General features: G+C 67.5%; 3 protein-coding genes across 3 annotated transcripts; 1 reads left to right on the top strand and 2 right to left on the bottom strand.

Annotated features, from left to right (window-relative positions):
• Positions 1-251: 251 nt before the first annotated feature.
• NCAN (neurocan) lies at positions 252-7,264 on the top strand (the record flags this gene model as incomplete). Its single annotated transcript, XM_039391437.1, has 11 exons — positions 252-379; positions 825-1,118; positions 1,413-2,297; positions 2,383-3,576; positions 3,840-3,956; positions 4,455-4,568; positions 4,770-4,928; positions 5,017-5,099; positions 5,179-5,323; positions 6,112-6,294; positions 6,411-7,264. Coding segments are annotated over 11 exons (3,451 nt in total), but the record flags the coding sequence as incomplete, so codon positions are not given.
• Positions 7,265-7,877: 613 nt separating this feature from the next.
• HAPLN4 (hyaluronan and proteoglycan link protein 4) lies at positions 7,878-14,945 on the bottom strand. The gene is made up of 5 exons (XM_027711137.2): positions 14,848-14,945; positions 13,308-13,425; positions 12,409-12,771; positions 10,607-10,909; positions 7,878-8,926 (listed from the first exon to the last, which is right to left on the bottom strand). Exons 2-5 carry the CDS (start codon positions 13,423-13,425, stop codon positions 8,580-8,582), a joined length of 1,131 nt encoding a protein of 376 aa, XP_027566938.1. The 5' UTR covers positions 14,848-14,945; the 3' UTR covers positions 7,878-8,579.
• A 471-nt stretch (positions 14,946-15,416) lies between these two features.
• Positions 15,417-20,847, bottom strand: TM6SF2 (transmembrane 6 superfamily member 2). The gene is made up of 10 exons (XM_027711136.2): positions 20,756-20,847; positions 18,881-18,987; positions 18,690-18,787; positions 17,677-17,780; positions 17,285-17,367; positions 17,036-17,160; positions 16,832-16,933; positions 16,633-16,725; positions 16,425-16,544; positions 15,417-16,100 (listed from the first exon to the last, which is right to left on the bottom strand). The coding sequence occupies exons 1-10, from the start codon at positions 20,845-20,847 to the stop codon at positions 15,894-15,896; spliced, it is 1,131 nt and encodes a 376-aa protein (XP_027566937.1). The 3' UTR covers positions 15,417-15,893.
• Between the last annotated feature and the right edge of the window lie 886 nt (positions 20,848-21,733).

Here is a 21,733-nt window from a genome sequence, read left to right as displayed (position 1 = left end):
CACACTGTCCCTCTCCACAGGTATCCATCCCATCACACTGTCCCTCTCCACAGGTATCCATCCCATCACACTGTCCCTCTCCACAGGTATCCATCCCATCACACTGTCCCTCTCCACAGGTATCCATCCCATCACACAGCCCCTCTCCACAGGTATCCATCCCATCACGCTGTCCCTCTCCACAGGTATCCATCCCATCACACTGTCCCTCTCCACAGGTATCCACCCCATCACGCTGTCCCTCTCCACAGGTATCCCATCACGCTGTCCCGGCCCGGTTGCTATGGAGACCGCAACAGCCTGCCCGGAGTCCGGAGCTACGGGCGGAGGGAGCCCGAGGAACAGTACGACGTGTACTGCTACGCCCGGGAGCTGAGAGGCAAGGGATGGGGGTGGGCATGGGGGCCCGGGGGTGTCCCACCACGGCTACAGCATGGCCAGGAGCAGGGCTGGATGCCCAGGGCTGTCCCTCCGTGGCCATGGCATGGTTGGGAGCACAGCTGGATGCCCAGGGATGTCCCTCCATGGCCAGGAGCACGGCTGGATGCCCAGGGGTGTCCCTCCATGGCCAGGAGCACAGGTGGATGCCCAGGGATGTCCCTCCATGGCCGTGGCACAGCTGGGAGCACAGGCATCTCCATCCATGGCTCTCTTGCTGGGGTTTGGCTGCAGGGCCGGTGCCAGGGCGGTGCCAGTGCCCCGTGCCATCCTTGGCACAGCGTGGCCACGGCGCCCAAGCGACGGAGCCATCGCTGGGCTCGGGGCCGTGGGGACCATCACGGCTTCCTGTCCCCGTGTCCCCAAGGTCTCTCTCTCCCCTGCAGGGACGGTGTTCTACGCCACGGTGCCGGGGAGGTTCACCTGGCAGGGGGCCCGGCGGCACTGCCGGAGCCGGGGGGCCTCGCTGGCCACCACGGGGCAGCTGTACCTGGCGTGGAGGGAGGGGCTGGACCAGTGTGACCCGGGCTGGTTGGCCGACGGCAGCGTCCGCTACCCCATCAGGGTGCCCCGCAGGAAGTGTGGGGGAGAGGCCCCGGGGGTCAGGACCCTCTACCAGTTCCCCAACCGCACCGGGTTCCCCCCCGCCGCCTCCAGGTTCGACGCCTACTGCTACCAAGGTAAGGGGGACCAGCCACGGTGCCACCCAGCTCCCCCCCGACCCCTCACCAGCACCGGGATGCCCTTGGGAATCAGTGGGCGTGGCCAGGAAAATTACTGAGGATGAATATTTATTTAATTGGGGAATTAACGGGATGGATGAGGAGAGCGGCGCTGGGAGAGAGCCCAGCCCCGGGTGTCACCCTGGCTGGGGGGTTGCACTGCCTGGCACGGACACTCGAGGGGGGCTGCGGGACCCACCCCGTGACCCGGATGCCCGTCCTGCCCCTCTGACGCTCGTGGTGTCCCTGCAGCCGCGGGGCAGAGGGATGTGGAGGAACCGGTGTCGCCCGTGCTCGACCCGCCGGGCAGCGACAACGTGCTGGTGGAGCACAGCGAGGAGCTGGGCACCTCGGGGGACACCAGGGACACCCCCCGCGACCACTACGAGCTCCTGCCACAGCCAGGGCCCTCGGGGCCAGGCCAGGAGGAGGAGGAGGAGGAAGAGGAGGAGGATGAGCAGCTGAGGCTGGCGAGCAGCAGCCCCGCGGCCACAGCACAGCGCGGGGACCTCCCGGGGGCCGCCCTGGCACCGACAGCTCCCGGGCTGGGGATGGACGGTGGGACACCCCTGCCACCCCCCACGGCCCCCTCGCTGGCGTGGCCCCACGAGGAGGAGGCTCTCAATGTGGTGGATCAGGCCCTGGAGAGCTCCTGGCGGGATCCGGCCGGTGCCAGCCCAGCGCTGCCGGTGCAGGAAGACCCTGAGGAGCCCCCGGTCACCCTCCTGCCACCTTCCCAAAGCCCAGCCCGGGAGCACAGCACCGCAGCATCACTGGCACCACCCGGGCTGGGGACAGTCCCCAGCATGGCAGCAGAGACCCCCAGCCCAGCCCCCCCCAGCTCCCACCCCCTGAGGAAGAGCCACGCTGGGCTGAACGGACGCTACTTCCAACTCCAGCGGCAGAGCCGGGACCCCACGGTGGCAGCTGGGGACCCCACGGTGGCAGCTGGGGACCCCACAGTGGCTGGGGACCCAGTGGGGACAGCCACCCAGGCCCCCGTCCTGGCCCTGGAGGTGAAGGAAGCTGCGGCCAACGCGGTGGAGCCGTGGAACATCCCCCGAGCCGGCACCGAGAGCCTGCGGCGGGAGGGCCCCGACGTGTCCCCCAACACGCTGGAGGAGGAGATCGGCCCCGGTAAGTGACACCCAGGAACGGCCAGGGGGGTTCTGGCGGGGGCTGTGCTGGGTTGGGGACCCCACGGCTGTGCCATCTCTTGCAGAGCTGATGGCACCGGCCCCCGCCCCGGCGTCGCCCTCGCCACAGGCGCCGGCCCCGAGGGATTCCCCGCAGGAATTGTGGAGCCCCCGCAGTCCTGGGGGGCCTGTGGGAACACCCCCCGTGCCGTCCCCACCCCTGCCTGTCTCTGTGACTCCCCACGACGCTCTGGGCCGCCGGGACATCCCCACGGATGAGGCCCAGCCTCGTGTCCCCAGCGCCCGCGGGGACTCCCCCCGGCCGCCCGCCGAGGCCACCGAGGACTTCTCCGGGGACACCGTGTCCCAGGAGGACGGTGGCTCTGTCCCAGCGTGGCCCCCGCTGCCCCCCGCCCCGCTGGTGGCCGAGGGTCCCGAGCCGGCCCCGCAGCCCCGCGGTGACGGTGACGGCAGCGGGGCCCCGGGGGACGCCTCGCTGGAGAGGCAGAGGAAGGCGGTGACCTTCCTGCTCCCAGATGGCCCCTCCACGGGTCACCCGGCCACCCCCGGCCCCACCGAGGGGGCTGCTCCTCATGCCCGGGGGGGGCTGAGCCCCACGGCCCCCCACGGGCCGGCTGAGCCCGGCCGGGAGCAGCCAGAGGAATCCAGGGATGTCGGGAAAGGCGCAGCCGAGCCCAGCAGTGAAGCGGCCGCGCCCCCGCCGGGTTGGGACGTCCCCTCGCCATCAACTCGCCCCGCGGCCACCGCGGGGACCCCGTGGGCCAGCTCCGAGGGGCCGGTGGAGGCGGCGGTGCTGGAGCCGGCGGCCGAGGAGGGGTCCACGGCCTTCGCCCCCGCAGCCCCCCATCCCACTGGCCACGCTGGGCCGGAGCTGGGGGCAGGGGAGCAGCTCCTCCTGCCCCCCCCGGGCCCTCGGCAGCCCCCCCTGGGCTCCTCAGCCCCCCTCAGCCACGAGGATGCTCCAACATCCCCCAGCCAGGAGGATTCCTCCGGGGAGGCGAGGAGGGAAGAGCCCCCCGCGCCCCTCGGCTCGGCCACCCGCGGCCCTTGGTCACCACCCACTGCTCCCCACCCGGGGGTGGAGGGGACCCCCGAGTCCCCCGGCGCGGGGCTGCTCTCCGAGCCCTCCATGGCAGCGGAGCTGGGGGGCCCGGGGGGGTCCCCGCTGCTGGACACCGACAGCGGGAGCGGCGAGGGGCCGGGAACGGAGGAGCGGGAGCTGCTGGCCTGGGGGGGCACCGGCAACGCCACCCGGCACGGTGAGCGCGATGGCAGCGTGTCCCCTTGTCCCCCGCGGCTGATGGGCACAGGGACGACGGGCTGGGGAGGCGGGAGCTTCCTGCTGACCCACCGGGAGGGTTTGGGGGGGGAGGTTTGGGAGCTTTCTCTCCTTTTACCCAAACCAATTCACTCACTGGGGAGTTTCCACCAACTGGGCGCGGGTGGGATGGGAGCGGGGATGGGGTGGGGGCCGCTGTGTCCCCCCGCCCGGGCTCAGGGCTCCTGCTCCCCCCCCTCCCAGCCCCGTCGGACCCCTGCGAGAACAACCCCTGCCTGCACGGCGGGACCTGCCGCGCCAACGGCACCGTCTGCGGCTGCAGCTGCGCCCCCGGGTTCACCGGGGAGAACTGCGAGATCGGTGAGAGCCGGGGCGTCCTGAGCCCTCCCCCGGAACGGGAGCATCCCAAACCTCCCCCGGAACAGGAGCATCCCAAACCTGCCCCGGAACAGGAGCATCCCAAACCTGCCCCGGAACGGGAGCATCCCAAACCTGCCCCGGAACGGGAGCATCCCAAACCTCCCCCGGCACGGGAGCATCCCAAACCTGCCCCGGAATAGGAGCATCCCAAACTTGCCCCGGCACAGGAGTATCCCAATCCCTGCCCCACACGGGAGTATCCCAATCCCTGCCCCACACAGGAGTATCCCAATCCCTGCCCCACACGGGAGTATTCCAATCCCTCTCCCAGCCCAGCGCGGAGCAGCAGCCGCGGGAATGGGGCCGCGGCTCCAAGTCCTGCCCAATCCCCCACCCTCGGTCACCGCCGGCACTGGAGGGGGCGATGGGCGGGGTGGGTGGTGGGGGGGTGCCAGGGGGGTCTCCCCGTGCCCACAGCCCCCCGCGGTGTCCCCGCAGACATCGACGACTGCCTGTCCAGCCCCTGCCAGAACGGCGGCACCTGCATCGACGAGGTGAACTCCTTCGTGTGCCTCTGCCTGCCCAGTTACGGCGGCAGCCGCTGCGAGAAAGGTGGGGAGCAGCCCCCGGTGTCCCCACGAACCCCCCGGGTGGGTCACCATGGGGTGGGGGAGACCCCCGCGGGGTGCTGGGCACCCCCCGCCGCTCTGGGGGTGCTGGGAGGGGGCGCGGGATGAGGAGCCACTCCCCGCGTCCCTCCCCGTGCCGCTGGTCCTCTTCTCTGTCCCCACCGTCCCCGTGTCCCCTCCGCAGACACGGAGGGCTGTGACCACAACTGGCACAAGTTCCAGGGTCACTGCTACCGGTACTTCTCCCGCCGGCGCTCCTGGGAGGACGCGGAGCGGGATTGCCGGCGCCGCTCCGGGCACCTCACCAGCATCCACTCCCCGGAGGAGCACGGCTTCATCAACGGTGGGTGTGGGGGGGGTCACACCCCGTCCCGCCCCCCCGGGCGCCCCTCCCCTCCCCCCCTGAGGGCCGGGCGTGCCCCTCCCCGCAGGTTTTGGGCACGAGAACACCTGGATCGGGCTCAATGACAGGATCGTGGAGCAGGACTTCCAGTGGACCGACAACACGGGCTTGGTGAGGGCCTTTTGGGGGGGCTCGGGGGGGCTCGGGGCGCGGGGCAGGGGGGGGTCTCACCCTCGCTGGGGTCCCGCAGCAATACGAGAACTGGCGGGAGAACCAACCCGACAACTTCTTCGCGGGGGGCGAGGACTGCGTGGTGCTGGTGTCCCACGAGATCGGCAAGTGGAACGACGTGCCCTGCAACTACAACCTGCCCTACATCTGCAAGAAAGGCACAGGTACCGCCTGCCCCGGGGCCCTCACCCTGGGGCACCCCCAGCCCGCAGCCCCCGGCACCCCTGTCCCGGTCCCACAGTCCCTGGTGTCCCCATCCCACAGTCCCTGGTGTCCCCGTCCCACGGTCCCTGGTGCCCACATCCCACAGGGCTCCCCATCCCACAGTCCCTGATGTCCCCATCCCACAGTCCCTGGTGTCCCCGTCCCACAGGGCTCCCCATCCCCATCCTGCAGCCCCCAACATTCCCATCCTGCAGCACCCCCACCCCACAGTTCCCAGCATCCCTGTTCCCATCCCACGGTCTCTCTCCAGGAACCTCCTCATCCTCAGCAAACCTCTCCAGCGGTTCCCCCTGAATCTCTGTGTTTCCTCTCTTTGTCCCAATCAATTCCTCCCTCGCCGCTTGAACTCGTTTAATTTGCCACCATTAAACCCATTAAGTTCCCATCCCTTATCTTGGAAGTTTTATTAACCTCCAGCTCCTCCCCACCCCGCGTGTTAATGACGGCCCAATAGGGCCGTTAATTAACAAATTAAATCCTGGGGACACCTCGGGGCCACCCTGATGGAGGAGCCTCTCCTAAAGCCATCACCGCTGGTGGCAGGGTGTCCCCTTGTCCCCTCCTGGGAATGGGGGGCTCCTGGAGAGAACCGGTGACAGTGGCAGTGTCCCCTTGTCCCCTCCTGGGAATGGGGGGCTCCTGGAGAGAACCAGTGACAGTGGCAGTGTCCCCTTGTCCCCTCCCAGCAACAGGGGGGTGACAGGGCTCTGCGTGTCCCCCCCCCCAGTGCTGTGTGGGCCCCCCCCGGAGGTGGCCAACGCCTTCCCGGTGGGGAAGAGGAAGGAGAAGTACAACATCCACTCCAGCGTGCGCTACCAGTGCCAGGAGGGCTTCACCCAGCGCCACGTGCCCACCATCAAGTGCCACAGCACCGGCAAGTGGGACCGGCCCAAAATCCTCTGCACAAAACGTTAGTGGGGACGGGGCGGGGCGGGGCGGGCAGGGGGTGGTCCCGGGGGGGGGGGGATGTGGGTGCCCGTTCCTGACCCCCCTTCCCCCGGTTGCCCCCCCTTTCCCCCCCGTTAGCCAGGCGGTCGCACCGAGCGCGGCGGCACCGCCGGCACCGGCACAGCCACCCCCACCACCAGCACCACCACCACAAACCCCGCAAGGAGCGGCGAAAACACCGCAAGCACCTCCGGCTGGACTGGATGCAGGAGGGGCACTACTTCTAGAGCCGGGGGGCCGCCGAGCACAAGGGTCCCCCGCGGGGTGTGGTGACGTTTCCCGCCCCCCTCTCCCACCCCCTTCCCTCGCCCCCCCCCTCCCTCTCTTTTATAACCCCCTTTTGGCTTTAGCTCCTTAGGATGCCCGGCCCCGTAGGGAATAGGATCCGGAGGGGGCGGCTGCGTGTGCGTCCCCAGCCCTCCCTGCATGCCCCACGCTCAGCCCCCCCCCGGCCCGGGGTCGAGCCCCCAGCCCCGCACAGGGACCCCCCCCCACCCCCGGCTGGGCTCTGGCCCCGTCCCCAAAGTGGGGGTTACCCAGGCAGCCCCCCCGTGTCCCACCCCGGCCGTCCACTCGGGTGGCTCTGGTTTTTTTAGCAGCCTCCCCCCTTTTCCTTCCCCGGCACCCCGGTCCTGCCCGCGGGGTGGGGACACGGTGCCACCAAGTGCCACCAGGTGCCACCAGGGCCGTGGTCCCGCCCCGCGCCCGCTCTGGGGCCGGTTGGTTGCTGCTGCCCCGTTCCCGCTGTCCCGGTCCCGTTGGAGTGGCGTGTGTGTGTGTGTGTGTGTACGGCGCTTTCTGATCTCTGCTGTTTGCGACGTGACTGCCGTGTCCTGACCCCCCTCCCCAGCCCCGACCCCCCCTTCCCCCCCCGTTTCTGACTCTGCCTTTCTGTACTGCTGGACATTTTAATAAATTTTTTTAACAGTTGAGCGAGTTCCCCGAGCCTGGTGCCCTCCCGGGGGCTGTGGGCACCCCCAAGAAGGTCCCCCCAAGAAGGTCCCCCCGTGTCCTTTTTGCCACCTCCTTTCACCACATGGACTTAACTCGCAGCAAACCCAACCCCTCTCCCGGGGCTGCTGGTGCTCCCCACGAGTCACCCCGGTGGTGGCTGCCACGTGTGTCCCCAGCGTGGCCACGGACCCCCCTCGAGCTGGGGAGACGCTGATGGATTTATTGGGGTCCTCCCTGCACCCCACTGCCCGTCACCCACCCTGCTGTGCCCTGCCAGGGCTGTCACATCCCAGCAGCTCTTTGTTTCCATCAGCTGGTGAAGGCGATGGATGGGCCGTGCTCAGCTGGGCCGGGGTGGGGAGGAAGCCCCCAGCCCCTCTGGGGGACCCTGGTCCCCATCCGTGTCCTGCCACCCCCCACGGTGGCTCCTGGGCTGCTCCCTTGGATCTGGTCCCAACAAATCCAAGCAGGATGCTGTTGGGATGCTCTGAACGTGCTGGGAACAGGGAGGGAAGGTGAGGCCGAGCAGCGCCGGGGTCCCCGAGACGCCCCTCGGGGGCGGCACCGGCGAAGGACACACCAGAGCCCGGCTCAGCTCTCCAAAGCGGCCGAAGCTTTTATTTCATCTACGTTCGGGGCTGCCAAAAGCCTCGGGGGGGTGCCCAGGGCTGCCAAAAGCCTCGGGGGGTGCCCGGCGGGGTGGGCGCGGGGGGCGGTGCCCACCCAGCCCCTCCCACTTCATCCGCACGAAGCCAAGCGAAGGAGCTGCCCCGGCCCCGGCGAGGGCTGGAGGGGCTGTGGGTGCCCCCTCCCAGGCTGCCCAGTGCCCCCCCCCGGGCTGCCCAGTGCCCCCAGTCCTTGCCCAGCGCCAAAGAGGCGTTTTGGGGAGCCCGCGGCAGGTCAGTCCCCTGCAGAGACCTGACGGTGCCGTGACACCGGTGGCCCGCGGCACCTCCCGGGGGTTGGGGCGGGGGGGTATCAGCGCTGTGGGGGGGTGAGGATGGAGGCTCTGATGGGCCTTTAGCACATGCAACAGGCAGGTCGAGAAGCAAGAGCTGCGACGAGCGGGGAGCGCGGGGAGCCAGCCCCGGGCCCGGGGGCAGCGCTCCCAAAGTCCTTCCCCTCCCGCCGCCTCAAGTTTTCCCCCCCTCGAGCGCCACCGGGCTCCGGCCCGAGGCGGGGGCTGCCCGCAGCTCCGCCGCGACCCCCGGGGAGCCCGGCGACAAACACCCAGGCGCGGTTTTTTTTTTGGGGGGGGCCGCGTTCCCCGGCCAAACCTGAGGAGACGCTCCCTCACACGCGGTTGGGGTGTGTCCCCCCCCCGCCCGCCGCCGCCTTCTCCGGGGGCGCATCCCCGGCCTTTTTGAAGCAGTAGACGCCGAAGAGCTTGTACTTCTTGTCGGGGAAGCCCAGGTTGCGCACGCCGGGCTCGCGGCCGCCGCAGCGGGCGCGGGGGTTGACGATGGGGTAGCGGATGCTGCCGTCCTCCAGCCAGCCCGCCTCGCAGCGGTCCAGCAGCTGCAGCTTCCAGGCCGCGTACAGCTGCCCCACCTTGGCCACGGCCGCGCCGTTGTTCTTGCAGGCCTGCACCGCCTCCGGGTAGCTCAGCTTGCGGAACGTCTTCAGGAAGTAAACTTTGCCTGGGGAGGGGCACAAAGCGGGGAGGGGGGGGGGGAGGTCAGTGCTGGAGCATCCCTGTGGGATCGGTGGGGTGGGGTGGGGCGAGGGGGACAAGCCATGGGGAGCCCCCTCGGTGCATTTTTGGAGCCCCCTTCAATGCGTTTTTGGAGCCCCCTCGGTGCATTTTTTGAGGGTGTTGGAGGTGGTGAGGGGCACGAACCCTGTGGACCAACCCCAATGCATTTTTGGGGGGGTTGGAGGTAGTGAGTGGCACAAACCCAATGGAGCCCCTTCAGTGCATTTTTGGAGCCCCTTCAGTGCATTTTTGGAGCCCCTTCAGTGCATTTTTGGGGGGCTGGAGGTGGTGAGTGGCACAAACCTAGTGGAGCCCCCTCAATGCATTTTTGGAGCCCCCTCGGTGCATTTTTGAGGGGCTGGAGGTGGTGAGGGGCACGAACCCTGTGGAGCCCCCTCAATGCATTTTTGGAGCCCCCTCAATGCATTTTTGGAGCCCCTTCAGTGCATTTTTGGGGGTGCTGGAGGTGGTGAGTGGCACAAACCCCATGGACCAACCCCAATGCATTTTTGGGGGGGTTGGAGGTGGAGGGTGGGTGGTACCTGTCTGGTGGACCCCCCCCAGCACATTTGGGGGGCTGGAGGAGGCGAGTGATGCCAGCCCTGGAGGGTTCCCCCCACCACATTTTGGGGGGGCTGAAGGAAGGGTGGTGCAATCCTGTGGACTCCCCCCAGTCCATTTTTTTGAGGGGGGCTGAAAAAAACACGTGATACAAGCCCTGTGGCCCCCCCCCAACACATTTTGGGGGGCAGGAGGAGGTGAGGGGCTGGGTGGGCTCTGGGGACCCACAGCGTGGGCAGATTTAGGGCTGTGAGGGCAGTGCCAGCTCCTCGTGCCGGTGTCACCAGCTATTTATCCCACCTGCCACCACTAAATAAACATCAGCAGGGCCCCCGCCGGCCCCCCCTGCCAGGCAGGAGGAATTTACAGAGCCCGGGAGCCCTCCCGGCTCCATCTGTCTTGCGTGGGCCCGGCCTCATCCATCACCCGGGGCCCGCTGCTGCTGCAATTACCTCCGTGCCCTGCTCCTGCCTGGCAGAGATGGCTTGGCTAAAAAAAAAAAAAACAAACAAAAAACCAGAGGGGTTTTTTGCCAAAAAAAAAAAAAAAAAAAAAAAAGAAAAAAGAGAGAAGTTTGTGCTAAAAAAAAAAAAAAGGAGGGGTGGGCAAAAAAAAAAAGAGAAGTTTTAGTTAAAAACGAAAGGTTTTTGCTGAAAACCAGAGAGGTTTTGCTAAAAAGGAGAGGTTTTTGCTAAAAAAAGAGAGGTTTTTGCTAAAAAAAGAGAGGGTTTTGCTAAAAAAAGAGAGGGTTTTGCTAAAAAAAAAAGAGAATTTTTTGCTAAAAAAAGAGAGAGGGTGTTGCTAAAACCGGGTGTTCCAGCCCCAGGACCAACAAGGGTGGAGGCTGGTCCCTGCTGGGGGGAAGGGGGGGTCCCCACCACTGAACCAGGGAAGGGAGGGACCCAGGGAAGGGAGGGACCCAGGGAAGGGAGGGATCCAGGGAAGGGACGCGCGGCCACCTCCCCCCTTCCCAGGGCGGAGCATCCTCCCGGGTCGCCATGGCAACCTCCCCCCCAGCCCTCCCCTCGTCCCGGGCGGGGCTCGGCGGCCCCTCCGCGGGTACCGTTGAGGTTGGAGGTGAAGCAGAAGGCGTCGTAGTGCTCGCTCTCCTTGTGCCGGTAGCCGTAGTTCCGCACGCCCACGGGCGTGTCCTTGCGGCCGCACTCCTCCCGCGGCCGGGAGATGGGGTATTGCACCGAGCCGTCCTCCAGCCAGCCCGCGTTGCACCAGTCCATGCCCTCCAGCCAGGCCTGGTGCAGCTGGTCGTGGGACGCCAGGATGCCGTCCTGCTCCAGGCACGCCTGCTGAGCCTCGTGGAAGTTGAGGGTGTAGCGGCCCAGGCGAGGGTGGTACGGGAAGATGACGCCTGGAGGGGGGAGAGGAGGGGTGGGAGGAGGAATTGGGGGCGGGAGGTTCTCCCCTGCCTGAACCCTGGGGTCGGCACAGCCCCCGGGTCGGGGTGGCTGCGGTTCGGTTTGCTTTCACTGAAAGTTTTTAACATCACCTTCTGAAAAAGCCGTTTTCAGGCTCAGTTTTTACTCCGTGTCTCGTGATCCAACGGTTCTCAAACCTCGCTGCTTTTTTCCCTTTTTTTTTTTTTTTTTTTTTTTTTTTCTTGCCCCCTAGATTTGTCCACAAACGGCTGCAAAGCCCGGCCACGATGAGCTGCCCCTGCCTGTGCTCGGGGGGGAGGTTGAGAGCCCCCAGACCCTCCACGCTGCGGCTTTAGGGATCCCCGTTCCACCCCCAGGCTCCGGGAGAACGGGGACACCACTGGTGTCCAGCCAGGCCGTTGCACCCCCGCAGCAGCCCCCAAAAAGAAGGGTTTTCCCCCTTTCCCGACGTCCCGGCGGGCTCGGAGCTGCTCCCAGCCCCTCATCCCCCCCAGCCGGGTGCTTTACGAGCCCCGGAGCCGCTCCCAGCCCCTCATCCCTCCCAGCCGGGTGCTTTACGAGCCCCGGAGCTGCTCCCAGCCCCTCATCCCCCCCAGCCGGGTGCTTTACGAGCCCCGGAGCCGCTCCCAGCCCCTCATCCCTCCCAGCCGGGTGCTTTACGAGCCCCGGAGCTGCCGCCTGCCCTCGGGGTTTACGAGCTGCCATCCCATAAACCCGGAGCAACAGTGAAAGCCAAGAACGGCGGCAATAAAGCACCGGCACGCGCCGGGAAAAGCGCCCGGCCCCGGGGAGAAAGGGACGCGGGCACCGGGAACCGCATCCCAATCATCCCGCGCCGGGGGGGGAGGAGGGGGGAGATCCCTCCCGGGGGATTTCGTGGCCAGGGGATGGGGCTCGTCCCTCCCGGGAATGCTGTCCCGCCCCGGGAGAAGCGCCTTGCCCGGGGTTAATGCGGATAATCCGGGTGATTTCTCCTCGTGCATTCCAGAGGGAAGTCACAGGTACGAGGAGAGAGAAACTCCCACCGGCTGCGGGCCTTGGGAGAGGGCCTGGGAGGGGAGGGCAGGGAAGATAAAAGCCCACACAGGAGGGGGGTGTTTCTCAGGGAACAGGAGGGGTGGCAGCTTTTCCTCTCGAAGTCCGGCGTTCCCGACTTTTTGGATCAAACTTTCCTGAACTTCCCCTGCCTGTCATTTTTTTGGGGGGGGGGCCTGCGTGGGGCACAAAACCACCACGAGCACCTCTGCACCTCGGCGTGGGGCACTTTGGGAACGATCCCCACGCACCCAGGACAGCAGGAACAAACAAACAAATAAATAAATAAATAAACAAACAAACGAGTGGCTTTTGCTTTCTGACGCTCAAAAAAGAGCCTCGGGGGGTCCTTTCGGGGCATTTTGGCCATCGGGTTTTACACCCGGTGTCGTCCAGCCCTTCCCCAAACCCCCGGGAGCATCCCCTATGCCGGTACCTTCGAGGTCCAGCTTGACCACGCCGGTGTCGTCCTCGAGCTCGTTGGTGACCTCGCACTCGTAGCGCCCGTAGTCCTGCAGGGTCACGTTGCGGATGATGAGGGAGGCGTCGCCCGCCCCGTCCTCCTGCAGGGCCGTGCGCCCGCGGTAGGGCCCGAACGCCCGCCGGGCCTCGCCCAGCGCCACGAACACGTCCACGAACGCCATGGGCTCCGTCACTTTGGTCCACTTGAGGCGGATCTCGGCCGGGTCGTGCGCGGACACGTCGTAGTGGTAGCGGCAGGGCAGGATGATGGTCCCGCCCCGGTGAGTCACCACCTTGCCCGGGGCCGTCTGCACCACCACGGCCCCGCTGTCACCCTCTGCAAGGGACACCCGGGTCAGGGATGGCCCTGTCACCCTCTGCAAGGGACACCCGGGTCAGGGATGGCCCTGTCACCCTCTGCAAGGGACACCCAGATCGGGACTGACCCTGTCACCCTCTGCAAGGGACACCCGGGTCAGGGATGGCCCTGTCACCCTCTGCAAGGGACACCTGGGTCAGGACAAGGGACACCCTGCTCGGGGCTGGCCCTGTCACCCTCTGCAAGGGAATCCCAGCTCAAGACAAGGGACACCCAGATCAGGGCTGGCCCTGTCACCCTCTGCAAGGGACACCCGGGTCAGGACTAGTCCTGTCACCCTCTGCAAGGGACGCCCCACTCAGGACTGGCCCTGTCACCCTCTGCAAGGGACACCCAGATCAGGACAAGGGACGCTCAGATCAGGACAAGGGACATCCAGCTCAGGACTGGCCCTGTCCCTGTCACCACTCTAACCCTAATCCTAACCCACCCCATCCCATCCCACCCCATCCCATCCCACCCCATCCCACCCCGGGACGCCCCTCCCCACTCACCCATGACATGAACCACCTTCTTCCTCCCCCGGGGGCTCTGCAGCGCCTCGGAGCCGAGGATTCCCGCGAGGAGCAGCAGAGCTGCCGGGCCGGCGGCCCAGGGGCTTTGGGGACGCATCTGGGGGGGTACAGCAGAGCCCTCAGCACCCCCTCCAGCCGCCCCCCGGGAGGAGACCCCGCTCTGCCCGACCCCCGGCCTCGGCAGCCCCCCCAGCAGCAACGCCGGTCCCCGACCCGCCCCCCCCGGGTGCCATCACCCACCACCACCCCCTGACCCGCCCCGAGCGGAGGGGGGGCACCGGCAGCGCTGGGGCTCTCGTTGCCTCCCCTCGTCGCCCCCCCCGGCCCCAGGGACCCCCGTGCCCCCGGCGCTGAACTCGGCTTGCCCCGCTCGGTTACAGCCGCGATGAATATTTCATGGCAGGCGCGCCGGGCCGCTTCTCCTGAGTTATTTATGGCAGCGCCGGCACATCAGGAAACCGAACTGATGGGGCTGGAGCGGCTGCGGCGGCGGCCGGAGCCCCCCGAGACCCCCGGCTGCGCCCCCCCCCCTTCCCGGGGCACGGCCTCCTGATCCTCGGGGGCTGCGACCCCGAGCCCCGCGTTCGGGGGGTGCCCCAGATCCCAACCTGGCTCCGCGTCCCCCCTCACCGAGGGAATGAGCCCCCCCCAATCGCAGGGGAGGGTGGGGAAGGGGCGCCGGGAGCTGGATGTGGGGTGGGGGGAGCGGGGCAGCCCCCCGGGAGCGCCGGTGCCTGGTCGGGGCAGCGGGAGAGGGGCGGCCCGTCCCGGTGGTCCCGGTGCCAAGTCCGGGGGAAGAGGGAGCGGGGCATCCCCGGGGGTCCTGGTGCCCGCTCCGGGAGCACGGGAAGCGGAACAGACCCCCCCGGGGGTCTCGCTGCTCTGTCTGGGGGCATAAGGAGAGGAGCGTGTGTGTCCCCCCCCCCCCGGAGGTCCCGATGCCCGAGCGGGGGGCAGGGGGAGCGGGGCAGCCCCTCCCGGTAGTCCCGGTGCCAAGTGCAGGGTAAGGGGGAGCGGGGCAGCCCCGGTCGGTCCGCGGGGTTGTGGAGCGGAGCAGCCCCCCCGGGGGTCCCGGTGCCCGGCCGGGGCAGGGGGAGCGGGAAAGTCCCCTTCGAGGATTCCGGTGTTCCCTCCGGGGGCAGAAAGAACGGGGCAGACCCTCGGGAGGCTCCGGTACCCCGTGCCGGGGGCAGTGAGAGCAGGGCAGCCCCTCCCGGGGGTCCCGGTGCCGAGTGCGGGGGCAGGGGGGGGATGCGCAGCCCCTCCGGGGGGTCGCGGTGCCCGGGCGGGGCGGGGGGATGCGGCAGCCCCGGCTGTGCCCGCCCGCGGCCGCGGGCCCGGCGCGGTGTTGCAGTGCGGGACACTGCGGCGGCGGCCCCGGGGCTGCGGGACTCCGGTGCCCGGGCAGCGCAGCGCGGGGAGGGGGGGGCGGGAAACCGGTACCGGCACCGGGGGGGTCCCGTCCCGGCGCCCCGCGCCCGCCCCGCAGCGAGCGGAGCCGCCGCAGCCCCGCACTCACCGTGTCCCCGGTGCCGGCGGCGGGAGGGGCCCGCCCGCAGCAGCGCGACGGTGCCGCCGGTGCCGCCGGTGCGGCTCCGCGCAGGGAGGGGGCGGCACCGGGAGCTCGGCCCGGCCCTGCCCCGGCTCTCCCGGCGCTGCGCAGGGTCGGCCGCTCGCCAAGGTCACCGGCCCGCCCGCCTTCTCCCCATCCCCGGGACCCCCCGGTGCTGCCGGGACCCCCGGGGGACGCGCGGGGCACGGGGAGTTTTGTCGGCGAAATCCCCCGCCGCGGGCACGGCAAGGGCAGCGTGTGCCCACCGCCCACCCGTGTGCCCACCGCCCACCCGTGCGCCCCCAGCCCACCCTCACAAACCCTCCTACAACCCCCCCCACACCCGCGTGCCCACCGCACCCCCCCGCGGGCACACAGGGGGACCCCCCGGCCCCACCCCAAAGGGCCGCAGGGGAGTGGTCATGGGGCTCTTCATCCCTGCGGGTGCCCGGGGGGGTCCCATCCCTGTGCTCCCACCGCTGGCACGGAGGGACATCCCCGGGCACGGCAGGGACAAGGCTCCGGAACGACCCTTGGCTCCTTTATTTTGTAAACAGTGTTTTCCTGGCACTGCCCCCCCTCCCGAGTATTCCCGGCGTGGCCAGGGTGGGACAGGGCACCCACGGACCCCCGGGACCCGCCGGGAGGGGAGACCCCCACCAGTGAGACCCCCCTGGGCACGGGCAGGGCTGTGGCTGCAGCCACAACGTCCCTGTAGAGCATCCGGAGGTCCCCACAGCCTTTGGGGACACCGGGGGACCAGCAGAGCACCCCTGGGGACACCTCTGGCAGCCCCTCTGGGACATCTCTGGGTCCCACTGCTCTGTGGCTCCTCGAGCAGGATGGGGGCACCGGGCAGAGCAGCCCCCAGGGTGGGCACAGCAGCCCCCAGGGTGGGGACAGCAGTTCCCAAGGTGGGCACAGCAGTTCCCAAGGTGGGCACAGCAGCCCCCAGGGTGGGCACAGCAGCCCCCAGGGTGGGCAGAGCAGCCCCCCGGGCCGGGCAGGCCCCGTCACTGGTGTTTCTTTGCCCGGAGCAGGCCGGCAGGAGCGGGGGGCAGGAAGAAGGCGGGGCAGCGCAGGCAGCGGAGCACCAGGAGCTGCGGGCCCAGCGCGTAGAGGATGTTGGAGAGGAGGAAGCTCCACAGGACGTCGTCGGGGGTCTGGTAGGGGAAGGGGGTCCGGGCGTGCAGCGACGAGCCCAGGTGGGAGAACTGAGCCTGGGGACACAGGGAAGGGGTGGCACTGGGGAGGGGGAGGGTCTTGTGCGGCCCGCCCGGCCCCAAAGGGTGTGTGGCGGCAGCAGCACGGGCGGCACATCCTATTATAGCCCTGCCCCAGCCTATTTCTGGCCAGCGAATCCCCGGGCCCGGTAAAATCCACCGGGGCCAAAGCAATTACCAGGCAGCGGCAGAGCTGCTGCTCCACGTGCGGGTGCAGAGCTGAGCCCCCGAGCTCAGCCCCAAGTCCCTGCCCCTGGTTGGGACCAAAACCCAGCCCTGGGGGTCCCAGCGTTGCCCCCCCGGGCGCCGGGACGGCCTCACCTGTGCCACGGCCCCGGCAAACACCAGGCTCCAGTCGGGCAGCCAGGAGCAGCCGGGCAGCACCAGCCCGTAGATGCAGAGCAGGAAGAAGGGGAGGGCGTAGAACATGTAGATCAGCATCTGGGGAGGGACAGAGAGAAGGTCACCCCGTCCCTGGTGCCGCCGGGGGGGGGTCTCCGGCCCCAGCTGGACCCCCCCCGACACTCACCTGCACTTTGGGGTAGGCGACGGGGTCGCGCAGGTACGGCTCGTGCTGGTAGATGTACTCGAAGCACGAGTCGGCAGGACAGTCCAGAACCACCTGGGGGGTGGAGAGAGGAGGGGAGGCGGGTGGGGGGCGGATGAACCTTCCCCAAGCCCCCCCCCCCCGCCCCCCCCACCCCCCCGTGCGGGGTCCCAGCGCTCACCATCCCCCTGAAGAAGGTGAACGAGGCCATGAGCAGCAGCACCAGCACCAGGGCCGCGTCCTGGGGCCGCCGGTACAGGGGTTTGCGCTGCTCCTCCGCCACCTGCCAGAGGGGAAACGCCCCGGGTTGGGCTCTGCACCCCCCGGCCCAGCCCCGGGACGGGCACCGGGCTCCCGGGGCAGCCCCCCCGGAGCCCCAACTCACCTTCTCGGGGCTGAGGAGCAGCGGCTCCCTGGGCTGCTGGAACAGCCTCGCCCCGGCCCAGAGGAGGAGGAGGATGTAGGGCAGGTTGAGCAGGAAGGAGGGGCTGAGCTCGGAGCTGTATTTCCCTGGGGGAGGAGGGCGCGGGATGGACACGGAGGAAGCGCCGGCACCTCCCTCCTGTGCCCGCGGGGAGCAGCAAACCCGCCGGACACGGGCGGTGGGGACGGAGCCCCCTCCTCCCCCCCGTACCGATCATGTTCCCCAGCAGGAAGACCACGACGCTCATCAGCAGCGAGCCCAGCCAGAAGAGCCCCAGGTTCCTGTAGTTCTTCCTGCAGAGACACCGGGAACAGGCACCTCGGAGCTCCCTCCCCATGGAATTTGGGATGCTCCAACCCCCTGAGCTCCTCAGGCACCTCTGCCAGGCTCAGAGCTCCCTCCCCATGGAATTTGGGATGCTCCAACCCCCTGAGCTCCTCAGGCACCTCTGCCAGGCTCAGAGCTCCTTCCCTATGGAGTTTGGGATCCTCCAACCCTCGTGAGCTCCTCTGGCACCTCTGCCAGGCTCAGAGCTCCCTCCCCATGGAGTTTGGGATGCTCCAAGCCCCCCAAACCCCTCCAGCCCCCGGATCCCCGCTCACCTGTGGCCGATGGCCATGACCATGGTGAGGTAGAGCCCGTAGTGGACGACGCCATCCCAGTAACAGATCATGATCCCGTGGGCCGTGCGCAGGTAGGGCTCGCCCTGCCCGTGGGGAGGGACTGGGTCAGGCAGGGAGGGGGCAGCTGCCTTCCCACCCCCTCCTCAGGGCACCCCACGGGAGCTGGGGCTGCTCCGGGTGGGATCCCAGTGTGTGATCCCAGTGTGTGATCCCGGTGTGTGATCCCAGTGTGTGATCCCTGTGTGTGATCCCAGTGTGTGATCCCAGTGTGTGATCCCGGTGTGTGATCCCAGTGTGTGATCCTGGTGTGTGATCCCTGTGTGTGATCCCTGTGTGTGATCCCTGTGTGTGATCCCTGTGTGTGATCCCAGTGTGTGATCCCTGTGTGTGATCCCTGTGTGTGATCCCAGTGTGTGATCCCGGTGTGTGATCCCAGTGTGTGATCCCTGTGTGTGATCCCAGTGTGTGATCCCAGTATATGATCCCAGTGTGTGATCCCGGTGTGTGATCCTGGTGTGTGATCCCTGTGTGTGATCCCGGTGTGTGTGATCCCAGTGTGTGATCCCGGTGTGTGATCCCAGTATATGATCCCTGTGTGTGATCCCAGTGTATGATCCCAGTGTGTGATCCCAGTGTATGATCCCAGTGTGTGATCCCAGTATATGATCCTGGTGTGTGATCCCTGTGTGTGATCCCTGTGTGTGATCCCTGTGTGTGATCCCGGTGTGTGATCCCTGTGTGTGATCCCAGTATATGATCCCTGTGTGTGATCCCAGTGTGTGATCCCAGTATATGATCCCGGTATGTGATCCCAGTGTGTGATCCCGGTGTGTGATCCCAGTGTGTGATCCCGGTGTGTGATCCCAGTATATGATCCCGGTGTGTGATCCTGGTGTTGCAGGAGCAGCTCCAGCAGGGAGAGCTCCATCCAGCCCCACACAAGCAGGGGGCTGGGGTGGGCTGGGGTTGTGTGGGGTGGGGTGGGGTGATACCTCTCTGACATAGAGCTCCATGAAGCCGGAGATGAACCCGTCCTCCTCCAGGGCGATGATGAGGTCGACACCGGAGACGAAGGAGAACACCACGAACACTGTGGGGGGGGAGCCAGGGCAGCTCTGCCAGGGGCCCACGGCTCCCCCCAGATCCCAAATCCCAAACCCCACAGCCTGGGGGGGGGTCTCACCACAGAACAGGGGGTCCTGGAAGTGGCTCACGCCGCCGCCGAGGAGGATGACGGAGAAGAGGCCGAGGAGCACCAGGGTCACCGTCAGCACCAGCAGGGGGGGGTTGCTGTGGAGCAGAGGGGGGGTCCAGCACCAGGCACAGCCCGGGGGTGAAGCCCCATTTCCCCCCTGCCCACGGGAAACGCTCCTCACCCCCCTGATCTTTAGGGTCAGGATCAGGCCCCGCACCCCAAGGGGGGTCCCAAACTCTGAGAGGGTAAAACGGCTCCTCTGGGGTCTGAAACAACCCCCGGGGGGTGAATCCCAAAGGAAGGGAGGAACCTGACATTCCAGCGGGGTGGGGAAGGGGCTGCCTTGGCAAGGCTCCTGTGCCAGGGCAGGGAGCAGCCCCAGCAGGGCCCCCCCCTCTCCAATCTGTGTCCAGACCAGGGAAATCAATAATAAACCAAAATCAAGGAGAGAGAGACTGAAAAAGTGTCCTGAGAGAGCGAAGAAGTTGTAGGGAAAACCATCCTGGGCAGCTGGAATTGCTCTCCCAGAGCCAGGAATTGGGACAGTGGCTGAGTAGGGCTGAGTGTGTGTCCCCCCCAAAAAAACCCCATCCAAACCTTCCTGAAACACCCAAACCAGCCCAGATGCTCTTGGGAAAAAAACCCCCAAACCAATGAAATCACCGAAGTGTCGCCGCCCCGGTGCATTATTGCCGCTGTCTAATTAATTACTACACAACTAATTACTCCCACGGAATGATTAATTCACGGCACGGGGGCTCCTCCAGCTGCAGGATGCCCAGGGATGGATCCCGGAGATCTGGGCTGCAGCAGGGATGGGAGGAGATGGAAAAGGTTGGGAATGAACACGGGGAGAGCTTTAGAGGGTGACCAGGAGAGCCCCCGGCTCTGTGGTGAGGAGTTGGGTTAAAAGCTCTTCCTGCTGGTGGAAATAAATATCTAAGGAATGGGAAAAGGAGGGTGAAGGGGTCTGGTGGGAAGGGAAGGACGGAAAGGGGAGAAGGGGATGAAGGAACACAAGGGGAAAGCCCTGAGCTGGAGGGTCCCGGCGGCTGGGACTGGAAATTAGAGGAGAATGAACCAGTCAGAATTCGCACGGGAAAGGAATAAAGTGGGTGAGGAAGGGATGGTGGAGCTCCTGGATCCCCAGGGAGCCGGTTCCATACGCCCTGGATGCCCGGCCGGGCTCACGGGGGTGTCGCTGGGCAGGAAAACCGAAAGCGGGGCCGTTCTGGGTTGTTGTGACAGCGGCGGTGACCGGGAGGGTGCGGGGGGTGACATCGGCCACGCCGGGACGCGTCAGCGGGGACGCTCCGGGAGGGGAACGGGGTGGGGAGGGGTCTCCAGAGCCGGGATCACCCCAATTCCAGGGGGTCTGAGGGGCGAGGAGCCCCGTTCTGCTCCCCAAAGAGCCCCGCTGGGCCCGACCAGCCCCAGCGGGGTTGGAAAGGCAGCGAGGCAGCCACGGAACACGCCGGGAAATCCCCCCGGGACTGAGCCCCGACCCGGGACAGATCCAGCCCCGATCCAGCCCCCTGTCCCAGACAGGACCCCCCAGATCTCGGGCAGGCCCAGCCCCCTGTCCGGGGTGGACCCCGCGATCCGGGATGGATTCCCTGGATTCCCTGTCCCGGGACAGCCCCAGCCCCCCGCCCAGGACACGCTCCCTGTTCTCCAGGTCCGGGTGGGACCCCGGGACGGGCCCCCTGTCCCGGGCGGGATTGGATCCCACCAGCCCCGCACGGAGCCGTGTCCCGGGCCAGCCCGGACTCTCCCCCCGCTCCCGGACTGGTCCCGTCACCCCTCCCCGAGCGGGACCCCAAAACCCCCCGAGCCCGGGGGTCCCCGAGGGTCCGCACTCACTCCGCCAGGGCGGTGGCGCCGGCGATGCCGAAGGCCACGGGGATGGAGAGCAGGGGGGCGGCCAGGGCGCCCGGCCCCGCCGGGAGCTGCATCCCCGGCCCCGCCGCCGCGACTGAGCCCGCGGACTTCGCCCCGACGGCGGGGACCGAGCCCGGGCAGCGCCCTTAAAGAGCCAGAGCCGCCCCGGGGGGGACAGCGGGGACCGGGGAGGGGGGACGGGGGGAGCACGGGGGGGCTGGAGAAGAACAAGGGGCCTGGAAAAGGACAGGGGGTCGTGGGGAAGGACAGAGGGGTTAGGGACGGACTGGGGGTCGTGGAGAAGGACAGGGGGTCTGGGGAAGGACAGGGGGTCTGGAGGGAAGGACAGGGGGGCCGGGGAAGGACAGGGGCTCTGGAGGGAAGGACGGGGGGCCGGGGAAGGACAGGGAGTCTGGAGGGAAGGACAGGGGCTCTGGAGGGAAGGACGGGGTCACAGAGAAGGACGGGAGGTCCTGGGAGAAATGAAGGTCAGGGGTCCCAGGGGGAGGGACGGGGGTCCCGGGGTAAGGAAAGGGGGTCCCAGAGGAAGGACGGGGGGGTCCTGAGGGGGAAGAAAGGACAAGGGGTCCCAGGGGGAAGGACAGGGCTTTGGCACAGGGGGGCTCAGGGGGAAGGACAGGGGTCCTGGGAGGAGGACAGGGGGTCCTGAGGAGGGGACCCCCCCCCCAGCTGAGCACGGGCGGCTCCGTGCGGGGGTCGCTGCCTCTGCACTTAAGGGCTGCCTCGAGAAACAGCTCCAAGGGCTGCGGGGAAGGAGAAAACCACTCCGAGGGGGCTTTGAAAACTTCAGAACTGCAAATTTGGGGGGGGGTGGGTTGGTTTTTTTGTGTGTTTTGTTTTTTTTTTTATTATTTTTTTATTTTTTTTTCTCTTTCGCTCTTCCAATTCATCCTGGAAATCTTAAAAAAAAAGAGCCGAGAGGACGCGGCGGCTGCTCAG

This window comes from Pipra filicauda, unplaced genomic scaffold (genome assembly GCF_003945595.2).
Source record: "Pipra filicauda isolate LSUMZ 115617 unplaced genomic scaffold, ASM394559v2 scaffold964_size44725_pilon, whole genome shotgun sequence".
Classification (NCBI taxonomy): domain Eukaryota; kingdom Metazoa; phylum Chordata; class Aves; order Passeriformes; family Pipridae; genus Pipra; species Pipra filicauda.
Note: the sequence above shows the minus strand (reverse complement) of the source record. Positions and strands in the feature narration are given on the sequence as shown.

Bases quoted from the DNA above. Each gene is read 5' to 3' on its own strand.
- HAPLN4 (XM_027711137.2), bottom strand. From the start codon at position 13,425: ATGCGTCCCCAAAGCCCCTGGGCCGCCGGCCCGGCAGCTCTGCTGCTC. The intron at 12,772-13,307 runs GTGAGTGGGGAG...TGTCCCTTGCAG, and splicing joins GAAGGTGGTTCATGTCATGG to AGGGTGACAGCGGGGCCGTG. The intron at 8,927-10,606 runs GTACCCGCGGAG...GCCCCTCCCCAG, and splicing joins CTTCACCTCCAACCTCAACG to GCAAAGTTTACTTCCTGAAG.
- TM6SF2 (XM_027711136.2), bottom strand. From the start codon at position 20,847: ATGCAGCTCCCGGCGGGGCCGGGCGCCCTGGCCGCCCCCCTGCTCTCC. The intron at 17,781-18,689 runs GTATCACCCCAC...CCCCACGGGCAG, and splicing joins TGGAGCTCTATGTCAGAGAG to GGCGAGCCCTACCTGCGCAC. The intron at 16,101-16,424 runs GTGAGGCCGTCC...CTGTGTCCCCAG, and splicing joins TTGCCGGGGCCGTGGCACAG to GCTCAGTTCTCCCACCTGGG.